This window comes from Talpa occidentalis, unplaced genomic scaffold (genome assembly GCF_014898055.3).
Source record: "Talpa occidentalis isolate TD23 unplaced genomic scaffold, MPIMG_talOcc4v2.1 talOcc4.8, whole genome shotgun sequence".
NCBI classification, from domain to species: domain Eukaryota; kingdom Metazoa; phylum Chordata; class Mammalia; order Eulipotyphla; family Talpidae; genus Talpa; species Talpa occidentalis.
This window is the reverse complement of record NW_023605194.1, coordinates 109,630,471-109,645,147: the sequence shown is the minus strand read 5'-3', so window position 1 is coordinate 109,645,147 and position 14,677 is coordinate 109,630,471. Positions and strand designations below refer to the sequence as shown.

Genomic DNA, 14,677 nt, shown 5'->3' with positions numbered 1-14,677 from the left:
GGTTCAGGCTATGCTGGTTCAGGCCAGTGCTTGCGCTGCCCTGGCTCCTTAGCACATTTAAAGGTAACCCGTCTCAAGGTGCCAGGCCAAGCTTTATGATCCAGTATGCATGGCCCTCAGTCTGTGGCTAATTTCGTGAAGGAATATGGTGTGTCAAGCAGAAAACTCAAGAGGAGATTTATTTGTTTTCATATCAAGTTGAGAAAAAATGATCTAGTGAAAGTTTAAAATGTGGAAATGCAGGGTCTTTGGATTCATTCAAATAGATATTGGTGTCTCCTGAGTCAGGGCCCCAGGATTCAATATCAACAAAACACAACCGCCACTTTCCTCCACCCACAACCCCCCCAACAAGGTGCTTTTTGGACCTTGAGGTCTTTGCCCATCACTACAAACACGTGCATGTTTGGGGTATCGACGCCTTTTTATGGAATATCCCTTCCTCCCCCCCCCCCCCAGAAAATCCCACTAGACAGTTCTAGTCTCAGACTTAATAGTTCAAGTATCTTTTTTTTTCTTTTAGCAATCCTTTCCAAATCCTCCTTCCAAAATGCAACTTGGCCAGCCCCTTGGGTGGTTCTGGGTTTCCACTGTGGCTCTCAGAATCCTGGGTTGTTCCTGTTTACAAGTCTGTCTCTCCCAGTAGACTGTCTGCCCCTTAAGGTCAAGGATGCGATCTCATTCATATTTATATTCCAGTGTCCAGAAGTGTCTACTTTCTGCATCTAGGGCGGTGGTTTCTAAACTTGAGCACATCAGAAACATCTGGGGGGCTTGTTGAAACTCTGACGGCTTGGCCCCACCTTCAGAGTTTGATTCATCTGGGGAATGAGGAGAAAGGACAGGGAGATGGGGAGAAAGAGCATTCCTGTCAAGGTCCCAGAGGATGCTGATGCTGCTGGACTGGGGTTCACATTGGAAAGCCAATCTCATACCTACTGGGTGCCCCCAAATGCATGTATGGACGGGGAAGCTGGGGGACAGGCAGAAGCAAGAAAAGAGAGGAAGAGAAAAAAAGAGGTAAGGGGACTTTATAAGTAGTGATTGATGGTACAACCTTTCTCAATTGGGGATCCAGATTTGAACCCCAAGAAAATTAGCTGAGAGACTATTTTCTCAACTCCTTCAAAGGTGGTACATGATGAGTGCCAGGGCAGAGGCACAGAAGGGAGGTGAGCCCGTACACAGGATGCCTGAGGGCTTTCGGGCATAATTCTCTAACCAGGCAGAGAAAGGCTAAGTGGAAGAGGAGTTGGCTACTATCAATTCACTCAATTTAGAAGTTATATGATTTGGAAAGAATCTGGGCCTTCAGTTAGTAAAATATTATGGGGCCAACCTAGCAGGACTCAGGAAGACAAATAAGGAACAATTCTTGACGAGGAGCTGTGACCTGTCTGTGAAATCATAGTTATCAACCTACAGTTCGAAGACAGATGGTGTGTTTAAATCACTCCTGTAAGTGAGCTGACCTGTAAATCGTCATTAATGCACCGGGTCCTCACTGGCTCTGCTGTGTAATCAGCCTTTTATCTCCTACCAGGGAAATCCATTAGCCACCAGCGTCTCCACTATTTGTTGTCTCTTCTCAGCTATTAAGACATTATTGTATTAAATAATTCACCCTTAAAAAATAATAATTCACCCTTGATGATTGGTCTTTGCTTTCATTAGCACCACAGTCAGGGAAAGCAAGAATAGATGTTTAGAGTTTACCCTGCAGAATGGTGAATGTTAAATCTCTTTAACGAGAAAATCAGAAAGAAGCTGCTTCAGACACAAAGTGGGATTTGTTCACTTCCTGCCCAATTTTCACCCTCCCTGCCCAGCGCCCAGTCTGGGGGAAAAGGAATGAAGGAAGGGGCCTGCTTAGTATTGGGTCCAAATCACATGCACCCACAAAGACAGAAGGGCGAGTGCCCTGGGCCCTGATCCCCAAAACCCTTCTAGAGTCTACCTTTCCTCAGAATCCATAGCTGAGTCTTCACCCCTGCTGCCCCTCTGACTACTGACACAAATTCGATGAGCTCGGTGTAAGAATGACTGATTTTCATGAAAATTAAGACTGTGGTTGTTAAACAACCATATTAATTCAGTTGCAAGTCTCAAACTAAAACTACGTTAATGCATGGAAATATATATTTAGTAGAGAAAATGATCCTTTTTGAAATCGCGATGCATGCTATTTTTCCTTCTCTGAGAAGTGAAGAAAATAGGCCTTAAGTGATTTTTTAAAGATGAAAATTATATGTAAAACATTTCTTTTGGTTACATGCTAATTTAAAATAAGTGATGAAAAGATCACCTTTCAATAACAGGTGGAAACTGTACAATGGCAGTTTCTGGCTACTCAAACTACACAGGGTGTTCAGTGAAATGGATGCAAAGGGATTGCAAATTGGCTGATCAGAGCCCACAAGGCTGGCTGTGGGGAGAGCCGCATGCTGGACACGGGGCTGGGCCGAGAGACCAGAGCCAGCTCCCCTCCCCTGACTACAGGAGTTGGCTTCCTCGTCGTAACTACCGCTCTGCACCACGCTGCAAGTTAACTCCTGTCTCTCCCGCAGTCTGCTCTATTATTTGCTGCTGAATGTAGCCTATAATAGCGGCTGCTAAACACAGTTCTAGCAGTGCCCCACCCACGAGGAAGGGAAGGCTACACTAAATTAGGATGTTAGACATAAGGAGAATCAGAACCACACATATGAAAAACCCAGAAGCAAGGAGGAAGATCCCCAGAGAAGCATTAGAAGTTACCATCTACTGTCTTTCTCCCTAAATTAAAAGTTTTCTTTCAGTACAAATATTCATTGCAGAAGAAAGCATTTCCATTTAATGAAATGTTTTCTATTTTGGTAATCCCCTTTGAAATGTTCTTGCGATGCTTGTAATTTCTACCTTGGATTTTAATTATCTGTGCATGTATTCTGTTTTCTTTATTAAATCATAAATTCTTTGGAAAAAGATCAATGTCAGATTGATCTGGGTAATATTCAGCGCACACAACAGGCATGAAACACAGGATCAAAGAGGGGGTGTTTATTTAATACTACTGAAAAAAATTGAATTTTTTCCTCATAGCAAAAACAAGCTAAGATTTTCTGAAGCAGGCCGAGACTCCAACTTCCTAACTGTTATTTCTCGGAGGAGCCATCCGAATCAGGCATCACTCATCTACCTTTCTATCTGTATTGATACTCGATGTCACACATGTGATGCCGGGCCTAGCTGAACTTGAGATCTAGTGGACCCTTGTCACATGCAACTTTGTTCAGATACAAAATTCATAATGAATTCTAAGGGATGAATTAATACGAGCACTTTTCAAATCTGAACAGAGTCTTTACCCTTGTAGGTCAGAACTCTGTGCACGGAGACATCCCTATTGACAAAATAAACAAAGATGCTCATTGCTGTTCTGCCAGTATCAGACGTAAATTATTGAAGAAACTTAAGCCATGTCGGTGAAAGCACTTCAATCTCAAGAGTAAATGGTGACATTTCAGGAAACACGGCACTGCTCTCGCTGTCATCATGGCAGATGCTGGGTTTGTTTACATGCCAGACTAGTAATATTCTAGATTATAGATGATGATAGAATCCTAAGGTTTCAAATTTTAAGGCTCAGCCAGTCAGGGATTAAAGTCTGGAGGAGCTAGACTGTTGCTGCGTTTCAGTAAGTGCTTCTGCAAGGCCTCCAGTCCTTTCCTGGGATTATTTTTATTTTCTTTTTATTTATTTATTTTTAAAACATTTATTTATTTATTTATTTTTAATTTTTTTTTTTAATAATAAATTTTATTTTTATATTCCCCATACAATTTCAACCCCCCATTTTGACCCCAATCCCTCCCCTCCCTCCACCCACCCCCCCAAAAGTGTCTCTGGTTCATAGATTTTTGTTGATTTTGATTTTCACTTTCTTATAGTTATTCATTTTCCTGGTCCCTTATTTAAGTTTTCTAGATTCCTGCTATGAGTGAGACCATCCGGTATTTTTCTTTTTCTTTCTGGCTTATTTCGCTGAGCATGATCCCTTCCAGCGCCATCCATGTTGCTGCAAATTGCATGTGTTTATCTTTTTTGAATGCTGAGTAATATTCCATGGTATATATGTAAGTGTCAAGTTTAAAGAACTAGCATTTGCTGGTTCTTTACAACACACTTCCATTTTGTATTACCATAATCGTCATTTGACTGGGGTAAAGCCAGAGGCAGCAGGGGTTCGAGAACATCCACTGTTCACAGCTGGGAATGGCTGCAAACTGAACCAGAACCGTCCACCTTCTCAGCACTCCATGTAGCCTCTCTACAAGGCGGGGTGGGGGAGGGAAAGCAAAGTCAGCCCCTTTGCAAAGGCTTTGCAATAAGGGATGTGCCCCTAAGGGTAAAGCCTGTGGCAAGAAAATGCCAGCTTTAAAAGTAACTTAACCCAGCTCTTTAGACAGATGTGTCCATCCATCTGGCCGATCATCATGTGGTTGTAACACAGTAAGAAAGAGGTTTGGTTTCACCCCCAGTTCTTAGCACAGAGCTTCTAAAACCCTTGTAACTTCCTGAGTGACGGGGTGATAAGACTGTCTTTTGTTAAAATATTTGGGTTTGGTTCCAGTGCCTAGCACAGAGAGCTCCCAGGCTTGTGAATGGATCCACATACAAGGAAGGTGGTGGACCCCAACTCCCCTTAAGAAGAGCAGGGTAGAAGTCACATCCAGAGCCAGGGAACTGAGACCTCGGGTAGCACTTTTGAGTATCTTGGAGTCTGGAATCTCTAGGACCCTGGCTCAGCTCACAATTAAAGACCCAGATGACACCCTTCCCCTGGCCCCCAGGCCACATCAGGATCCATATGGCATCGAGCAACTTAAAATATGAACACCCCAGCTGAGCTGTGGGTTGAGCTGCTTCCCAAACAGAGCTGTTGAAGTCCTCATCCTGTTATTTGAACACGGGTCAGTGCAGATATATTAGTTTAGAAGAGGCCACACTGAAGGCAGGTTGCCCTTTGTCCAGTGTGACTGTGTCCTTCCAGGAAGAAAAAGAACACTGTGGTGATGGAGGCAGAGGCTAGAGAGTGGCCTCCATGAGCCAAGGACCCCAGGGATGCCAGCAAACACCAGCAGCTAGAAGACAAGAGCAAGTATTCTCCCTGACAGATCCCAGAGGAAGCGCGGCCTTGCTTGATGTCAGATTTACAGCTTCTAGATTTCTGTTGTTTCAAGCCACTGGCTTGTGGTATTATGTTCCAGGAGCTGCAGAAGCTAAAACAACCCTTCTTTATTGATCACCTTTAATATTTTTTTTTAATTTTTCTCAAATTTTATTGATTTGCCACTTGACCACCTGTTACTATTGGACTGTCCCAAAACTTAGTCCACTGACAACTTTCCTTCTCTGTTCTCACTTCTTGGTGATCTCACCCAGTCTAACTTCAAATCCACCCTGGCTGATTGCTTCCAATTGTGTGTTTCTAGTGAAGACCTTGCCCCTGAATTCTACACTCACAGTTACTTGCTTATGTGACTTCTCTACTTTTATATGTAAAAAGCATCTTAATCCGAACATGTCCAGTACTGAATTCTTGATCAGTTCCTTCAACCTACTCAGCCCTACAGTTTTCCCCTATCTTAGTAAATGGCAGCTCCATCCTTCCAGTTATAAAGACTAGAAGTCAAGTTTAACTCTTCTCGTTCCCTCATAACCTTCATTCAATCTTTCAGGTCTTTCAAGTTTATTTCCAACTGCTTCCCACCAGATTACTCAACCACCCTGGTCCATGCTAAGAGCATCTCTTGCTATGACACTGTACTGGCTTTCTAACTGGTCTTACAATTCATTCTCAACCCAGCATCGAAATCATCCTTTCAAGGGCCTCCCCAGTGGCGCAGCGGTTGAGCGCTGGGTTGCGAAGCTGCCCGCGGCCTCTGCAGCCCTGGTTCGATCCCCGGCTGCTCCCCGGCCACTGGGGGAGGGTCCCACATGGCGCGCAGACCTCTCCTGCCTCCCGCTGCTCCCCTCAGTAGTGTACTTTGGTCCTTCTGCCTGCTCTGCTCCCCGCTCTGGCTCTGGTGAATTTTCTCACCCTCCCGCGCTTCTGACTGTACCCAGTGCATGTATAAATAAATAAATCTTAAAAAAAAAAAAAATCATCCTTTCAAGTGGTATGTTAGATCACGCCATTTCCTTGAACAGAAAGCCTTTTAATGATTTCTTATCTCTGAAATGAAAATTCACAGCCCTTACAAAGGACTTCAAGGCCCTGCATTATGTGGCCCCTGTTCTTCCTTGGACCTCATCTCTACCCACTTTCCCTCCGTTTCAGTCACAGTGGCTTCTGGATTGTTCCTTAAGGATCTTGGCACCTCTGTACTTGCTGCTCCGTCCACCTGGAAAGCTCCCTTATCTCCTCAGGCCTTTGCTCGAATACCACCTTCTCAGTGAGCCCAACCTTGACCACACTACTTAAATCAGCCCTCACCCCCCACCCCACTCTGGTACTTCTTATTCCTTTTCCTTACTTCTTCTCTTTGGCATGTATGACCCATTTTACACACTATATTTTAACTTTACCTCTTAGTTATTTCTTGCTACTAGTGTATAACCTTCATGAGAGCAGAGACAGATCTGTTTTGCTCACTGCTAGATCCCTGGCACTCAGGAAAGGGTCTGCCATGTAGAACTCAACAGTGAGTGATGAGTAATGTTAACTTTTTAAAGGAATTTTACAATAAAAGAGAGCACAAAAATGGAGTGCAAGTAGATACAGTAAGATTTACTTTTTAAGATGTATAATAAGGTAGAGTGGGCACATGCTAACTGAAATGACCTAACAGAGGGGGGAAATTTTATAATTTTCTGTGTGAATCTGTGAATCGTATTGTCACGTAGGCAGTGAAAGCTGGCACAGCTAGAGGGACAAATGGCTTTGGATGAGCACAAAGAGACTTTATCTATAGAAACAGGAGAGGAGGTGAAGAAAATAGATACAGGTAGGTGAGAGCTTGTAAAATTTCCCTGATTGCTTCCAATTTCCCCATCAGCTAATTTCCTTTCAGTCTCATTTGAGATGAAATAAGAGAAGAGGCATCGGAAATTTGAGAAGCAGAAGGTATAAAGTGATTCTCTAGAAAGAGGGAATGAGAATTATGAGCAGGAGGTGGTAGGTTACCAGGCGCTCTTGCAGTTGGTGGTGACGAATTTCAAGTGTGGCCAGTCAGCAGGATAGGGTGTGCTCCTGCAGGCTCAGGTGCACGTGCAGCAAGCCAGACTGATGGCGCTTTGACAGGAGAATATGAAACAGGAAAAGCTGTGCAGGCTTGCTGGTGGTGGTATAGGTCATGAATCAATTAGAATGATGGATCATGAGATCTAGGCCAGGTAAGATGGGATGTGAGCGTACAGAGGTGAGAGTAGCATTGGTCAGTTACTGGCATGGGTGCACTGTGCATCTCTGCCTCCTCTTCCTGGAAGGACACCGTCCACAGAAGACAAAGGGCGACCCACCTTCAGTGTGGCCCCTCCTAAGCTAATACACCTGCACTGACCCAGGCTCAAATCACAGGGTTAGGGCTTCAACATATCTGTTTGGGAAACAGCTCAACCCAAGCTCAGCTGGGGCATTGACAAAAAAAAAAAACTATATCTTTTGTGGATGCATTTTACGGTATTCATAATTTAAGTTGCTCAGGCTCTCGTTTGCTCAGTAAATGAGGCCTGGTAACCCAAGTGTTGTAGCAATTCCCATCTTTTGTAAAAGCCAGAGGTGCTCTAGACTGTGCATGTGATCTGGACTCACACGACGTGCAAATATCTCTTGAGGCTCTGGGATCCTGCCACTGAGCATCCCGGGACAGCCTGGCAGGCTCAGAAAGGAAGAATTAAACCAGTAAATCAGGGGCCTTGGGGTCTCTTGCACTATTCTTGTAGTCCTATTGTTTTAAAATGTTGACCCAACCAAAAAGCTCACAACCTGTGTGCTGAGTGTGGGGGAGCCTTCAGGGTGCGATGCCATGTGGATCCTGATGTAGCCTGGAGGTGGGGGAGGAGCAAGGGCCTCATCTGGGTCTTTAATCGTGAGCTAAGCCAAGGTCCCAGAGCTTCCAGACCCCAAGACACTCAAAAGCGCTATCTGAGGCCTCAGTCCTCTGGCTCTGGATGTGACTCCTACCCTGCTCTTCTTAAGAAAGTCCCACTAGGGCCTCCCTGGTGGCACAGCGGGTTGAGCGCAGTGCTGTGAAGCTGTCTACAGCCTCTGCAGTGGGGGTTCGATCCCCGGCTGGCCGGGGAGATACCCACATGATGCAGCAGAGCTCTCCTGTATCGCCTGTTGCTCCCCTCAGCAGTGTATTTCGGTCCGTCTGCCTGTTCTGCTCCCCGCTCTGTCTCTGGAAAATCCTCTTACCCTCCCACGCCTCTGGCCTATACCCCAGTTCTTGTACAAAAATAAATCTTAAAAAAAAAAAAAAAAAAAGTCCTACGAGGAGAGGCCACTCTTCCATGCTGGAGAAAACCTAGCAACAGTCACTTCCTGCACATTTACTAGCTGCCAAGCTTGATACCAGTCCTCTGACCACTGCCCGCAGGACCTGAACCCGGTGGGCAGCCTGTGTCTGCTCCTGGGCCTGGGATCCCAGGTCTGAGAAGAACCAGGGATGAGGCCAGCTCCTCCCACCAAGTCAGCAGGTAGCAACAGATGAAGTGTTTTCTGCCAAATGACTGCAAATCAATAGTTACTTCCGCTTCAGTTGGACTCACTGCAATCTCTGAACTGGGAAAGTCTGAATGAATGAGGTTCATGGCACTGAGGGAAGCACTCAGACCTTGCCAGAATGGGGCTAGCAGACGCTAGCAGGGACGGCGAGCAGGGACAGCGAGGCTGAGGCCTGGGGTCTGAAGATAATGTCTTTCATGAAAGATGCAGAACTCGGCTGTCGAGTGGCGTCTCTGCCCCTCTCCACTTCCTACCCAGCTTGTAAGAAATGGAGGCCTTCATTCTATTACTCTAATTGAATTCCAACTTGGGTAATTATACCATAATTAAATAAATTTTCCCCACAGTTTTAATTCAGTGACAAATAGTGCTAGTCAAACAGCTACATTTCATTCCCAGAAACGCACCCCCACTATATTTCAGTGATAAGTGGAATGATTTATAATTGGGACATATGTGTATGAAAAATGCACAGTACATAAAATATTTTAGGTATCATTCATGATTACATATGCTTTTCTCAGCATGAGATAACATTAATTTCTATTATATAATCTTTCATCTAATTTCTCATATGCTTAGTGCCAAAAGAAATAAGACAGTTAATTAGCATTTCTTATTTTCAGAAGAACTTGTATGTAGTTAACCCGTAGCTTGTATTTTCTATTTCGAAGCACATTTCATTCTCTGGGAGACAGACTGGGGTAGGTGTCACCGCTTCCCATTCTACAGAGGAAAATATGAAGACGGTATTCCCCAAAGGGAGGAAGTCAGTGACTATCCTTTCCAGCCTGGAGCCTGTGTCCTCTGGCCCACGGGCCTTTTTATCAAACACCACGTGTCACTAGCAATCACTTTAGTGATTATGAGAAAATAATCACTGAATTTAGTGATAATGAGAAAACAAAGAGTAGCACATTTGCAACCCGTGTCACAGGCCATTCATTTGTAGTAAGGAGCGATTTAGCCAGGAGTCAGAGGCCGGGTAGCTGGGTCCCCTCGGTAGTCAGCTTGATTGTGAGGACAATTCAAAACGAGCTGCAAAGTGTGCAAAGGACCGAAAGGACTCAACTCTCCATTTTAGTGACCTTTCAAAAAAGGGCAGCAATGGCTTGTAACGGGAGGTATTGGAGACAATATCAAAATACTCACAAAAAGCAGCAGGAGCACGGGTGTCACAACGATGCCCTGAAAGAAAGAAGAGATGATGATCACTCATCAGCCTGGAGAGCAGGGCACTTACTTTGCCATTTTAAACTTCTCCTTCTTCCTAACGTTGGATGAAATGCAGAAGAATTAGAGGGAGCCCCAACCTCTGCTCTCCGGACCCCAGTGCAGCAGTGTCTGCGTTACAATTAACACAGTGGACACCATGAACCGGACCGCTGCCGACCTTCCTCAGACTCACCTTCCCTTTTTTACACCCAAGTTCTTTTCCCCTGTTACATGTGGATTATTCGGGCGGAAGCTGGAAAGCTTCCTCATGCCAAGGCTTTCAACTCTAAGTTGGATAAAGTGCCCCCTTTCCAGAGAAGACAGGTGGTTCGGTCCCAGTTGGGGTCCTCTCCTGTGCAAAGACCACGTCAGTGGTGATGAATGAGATGTCGTGATTTTGTAATGTGAACGGATCTCCCCCAGGAAATGAGCCAGGATCTCAAAACTCATTTCACTTGATTAGACTCCACGTCTCCATGGCGGAAGGCAAGTCTTTCATCTAATTCAGCCACACAGGACCACCTCAGTCCCTCTGCCTTCCCTAGACAGAAAGGAGCAAAAGATTTGTTTTCTTCGATGACAGGGAACAGTTTGAGGCTCTTGTCGATGAGGCAAGATACAAGCTTTTAGGTTTCCTGAAGGTAAATCTTTAAAACTGGGTGTCTGAGTTGGGAGTTAACCTGACAGGCTTCAGTTTTAGAGGAGCAGGTGATTATTCGCCCTTGTTCGTTCTTCCTTTAGCTCTCTACACTTTATTATGATTTATACAAGAAAAAGCATTTCATATTTGTATTAATGAATTCTACTTGGAACTTTAAAATTCCAAAGACTCTGTGTGTGAGACAGCGGGAGGTGGGAGCAGACTGGCAGACAGATGGACAGCAGACAGACAGTGAGACTGAGACTATGCCGTGCCCAGGATCCAGGTCTGGCACCTCACTACTTCAGAAAAAGCCCTCTTGGTATTTGAATGGAAGTTCTTTTGTCAATAGAGTAACTAAATTCCCCTGGATGTGACCCAAGAGGGAGTGGCTCCCCTGATCTGAGCACTGCTGCCAGGGCTTTCCAGGCCTGTGCACATGTGGATATCTACACACGCATGAACATTTCTGTATTGTGAGAACTTTTGCCATCGGCAATAGGCAACAGAACATTTCAATATAAATGTTATATATTTTAAATCTATGTATTAAAGCATGTATTGTGACTTATCAATTCTGTTGGTGTCTACGAAACAGGTTCCTCTCAGCATATTTAGGAGAGCGAACGGGGCAAAAACCTAAACAATTGTCATTTTTATTTATTTATTTTTTAAAGATTTATTTTTATTTATTTACACATGCACTGGGTACAGTCAGAAGCGCAGGAGGGTGAGAGAAATACCAGAGCCAGAACGGGGAGCAGAGCAGGCAGAAGAACCGAAGTACACTGCTGAGGGGAGCAGCGGGCGGCAGGAGAGGTCTGCGCGCCATGTGGGACCCTTTTCCGGTGGCCGGGGAGCAGCCGGGAATCGAACCGGCGCTGCAGAGGCTGCGGGCAGCTTCGCAACCCAGCGCTCAACCGCTGCACCACCAGGGAGGCCCCAATTGTCATTTTTAAAGCGCTATTGTCCTTCGAGGACTTGGAACATATCCAGACTTTAGGAGGCATTCCAAACTTTACAGGCCATGTGGAAATGAAAAATATCTGGTTGTCTTAGAGTATGTGGGAGCCATCCGATTTCAAGTCAATTTGTTCAAAAGTTTATTGAGCGCCCACTTATTTGTCTGGCACTGTTCCATTCATTAAAGAATTAGTGGAAACTGATCCAACAGAAAGTAGGTAAGGATATTCCAGGAAAAAGGAAGGGCATTCACCTCACTGTACAAAGTCAAGCAGGGAGGAAGAAATGTCCCAGCCCAGCTCACCAAAGGCCTGGATGGTCTCGAGGGGAGCTGCAGTTGATCCCATCAAGGACGACAAACTACTGAAGAACTTAAAAGGAGGGAATAATGAGCTAGTAAATAATTTAGTAAATGGAGAATGGATTTGACTTTGCTATCTATCAATTCACTGAAATTAGGATTAAAAAAACAAAAAAGAAACACGTGTTAATGTCAATTATGGAATAATAATAGCACTAACAACACTTCTGAGAAAGAGGCATGATATCTGATCGCTCAAGGATCTTCACGCAGGAAGAAGATAGAGCACTGTCACCACTCTGGGGACAACTGTCTTGTGTTAGAGGAGTTGCAGCCACGTTGGTGTCATATAGTACAGGAGGACCCGTGTTCATACTGGGCCCATTTCACTGTCCTTTGCAATAGTGGACTAATGACAGCTTCAGTGATAGTGACATTATCACCACTAGTGGCATTTGGCTTCAGTTCTTTCATGAGCATTTTAAAATGTGACCCTCCCCTAAGGAAGGAGTTAGGTTACATAATCATCCCATTTTATTGATGAGGAAACTGGAGTTCAGAAAAGTCTAGCAATCAGCTCAAAGTCACACAGCAAATAAATGGAAAAGCCTGGACTGGAGCCTGTTTTTCCTACTCCAAATCCAGAGCTGACTCCACAATGTGTCTGGTCCTTGGGAAGCAGATTTCATTCACCAGTACAGTTTCCTACAGAGTTCCGCTTAGGATATATAAACAGTGATTAGTTGTTCTATGATCTTGGTCTCAAGTAGTTCACCACTTAGAGATTACTTCATTCTGGAAGGCAGAACACCATTATCTGCAGGTTTTCCTGCCTGACTATTTCAAAGGTATAGTCCTCAAGACACAAGAGTCTCTTTGCAGTACCTCTAAGGATGTAAGATGTTTGTTCCTAACATAGGTAAAAAAAAAAAAAATTCCCTAACAAATACAATGCATTTCCTAATTCTGGATTCAATGACCCTCAATATTTTTGCAATCATGGCTGTTCAAGTTCAGAAGAACGAACTGTTCGAGGACACTGAAACCTGTTGTTTAGTTGTATTGGAAATGAATCAGCCATGACGCCACTAAGAGCGCCATTACTAAGTTTGGGTGAAGTCATAATTATCATGGAAACACTTGGCACCAGTATTTCTGGAGTGTGCATCTCATATCAGCTGATACGCTAAGGATTTTGTGTCAGATATGTCACCCTCACAGCCCTGAGCAAGGAGCTCTTCCTATCTAGCAGGGAAGGAAACGGAGTCTCAGAGAGACTGGGTGAAGAAGAAAGAGACCGAACCAAGAATCACCATCTCTCTGACTCCAGGCCTGTGCCCCAGAGTGGCGCAAATGAAATCTCTGCAATTGCATGCTGTTTCCTCAGGATGAGATCTTAAAAGTAAACCTTTGCAAGGACTCAGACTCAGCATTGTTGAAAAATGTGAAACTGGTTGAGAAATAAGCCTTGGTAGGTGCCAATATGGCTAACCCATTCTTTTAAAGTCAGGTTTTTGCAAATATCAATGGAAAAAAGGCTAAAAATTTAAAACCATAACAGCGACTATTATTGGAAGTTGTCAAGTCAGATGAACCTGTTAATCTCTCTTGGGTATAGAGAAGGTTCAATTTGATTACCTCTTTCTTTCTGTTTCCCAGGTAAATCAGATACAAATGGATAAAACCCAGGAGGATGAAGGAGCACTTCTATCAAAAGGTGCTATTCCTTCCTCACAGATTCAAGGTCAAGACCCAGTTTTAGCATCCTTGCCATCTGGATGGTGTGTTAAGCTTTCTGACTGCGACACCTGAAGAAGTCAAGTGACAAAGTGACTGTCTGTCTTTGATTGTATCTTAAAAACTCTTTGAAAAACCCATTTACACCTCTGATGTGAATGACTGGGTGAATATATTCCAATGACTTTAGTGGAAGGAGGGAAAAAAGTGTCAAAACTGAGGTAGATTTACTTGCATTAAAACACAGGCTATATAAAAACCTCCCAAATAACAAAACAACAACAAAATTGCGAATGCACTTCTCTCAGCACTTGTTAAGAGAAAACAAAACAAAACTGAAGTGGATTATCATTGTGAAAAAAAAAAATAGAAAATGTTATTGGGAGGTTTTGCTGCAACTATTGTGTTTCCAGATACTAAAACTGACTTCTTGGGCTTCTCACTCCAGGATATTCTGTAAACCTTGGAAAAAGTTCTTTCCATTTTTAACTAGAGGGCGACAGCTCAATTTTCACAGAAGAATCTGGGTTTTGCAGGGGCTCGCACGGCTACCCTAGAGCAGGGCTCATCTGCAGCGAGCCCCCTCTGCCTCTCCCCCTTCCTCGACCCCCAGTGACATGAGATTGTAATGGCTTCACCTTTGCCAGAAAACCTACTATGAGGACGCTGTGTCTCTGAGGCACCAGCGCTTTCCCACAGTGAGCAGCTCTTTCTTAAACTGAACACAGGCCACACCCACCACAGCCCTGCCTTGTCTACCCCTCTGAGTGCATCTCACGCCTCCACCTTGTGATGGTGGCCTTCCCACTCTGGTGCGCTCCCGGCTTGAGTGGTGTAAAACCTCTGCACTGTCGAGCTGTTTTCTTGGGATTAAATCTTACGAGTAATGCTGAAGTGAGCCTTTTGGTTCCCACGCTAAGTCTTCTCCAGGCTAGAGGTCTTCAGGTCCCCCTACTCTTGCTCCTCTGGTAGGTTCTGAGCCTTCTCTTAACCATCACCTCCCCTGGATGAATCTAGTAGTCCACAATATTCACTTCAAAACTAACCAAAACTTGGAAATAGAACCAAGAGAGTTGGTTGCATGTCCTTGCGATGTCACCCTGCAGCTTTA

General features: G+C 44.5%; 1 protein-coding gene across 2 annotated transcripts in view; it reads right to left on the bottom strand.

Annotated features, from left to right (window-relative positions):
• SLC10A7 (solute carrier family 10 member 7) overlaps positions 1-14,677 on the bottom strand; it is a 182,336-nt gene that overhangs the window by 41,481 nt on the left and 126,178 nt on the right. For both annotated transcript variants that reach the window (XM_037497387.2, XM_037497388.2), the window contains exon 6: positions 9,863-9,898. In XM_037497387.2, coding sequence (XP_037353284.1) covers positions 9,863-9,898 — 36 coding nt within the window. The remainder of the gene's footprint in view (positions 1-9,862; positions 9,899-14,677) is intronic.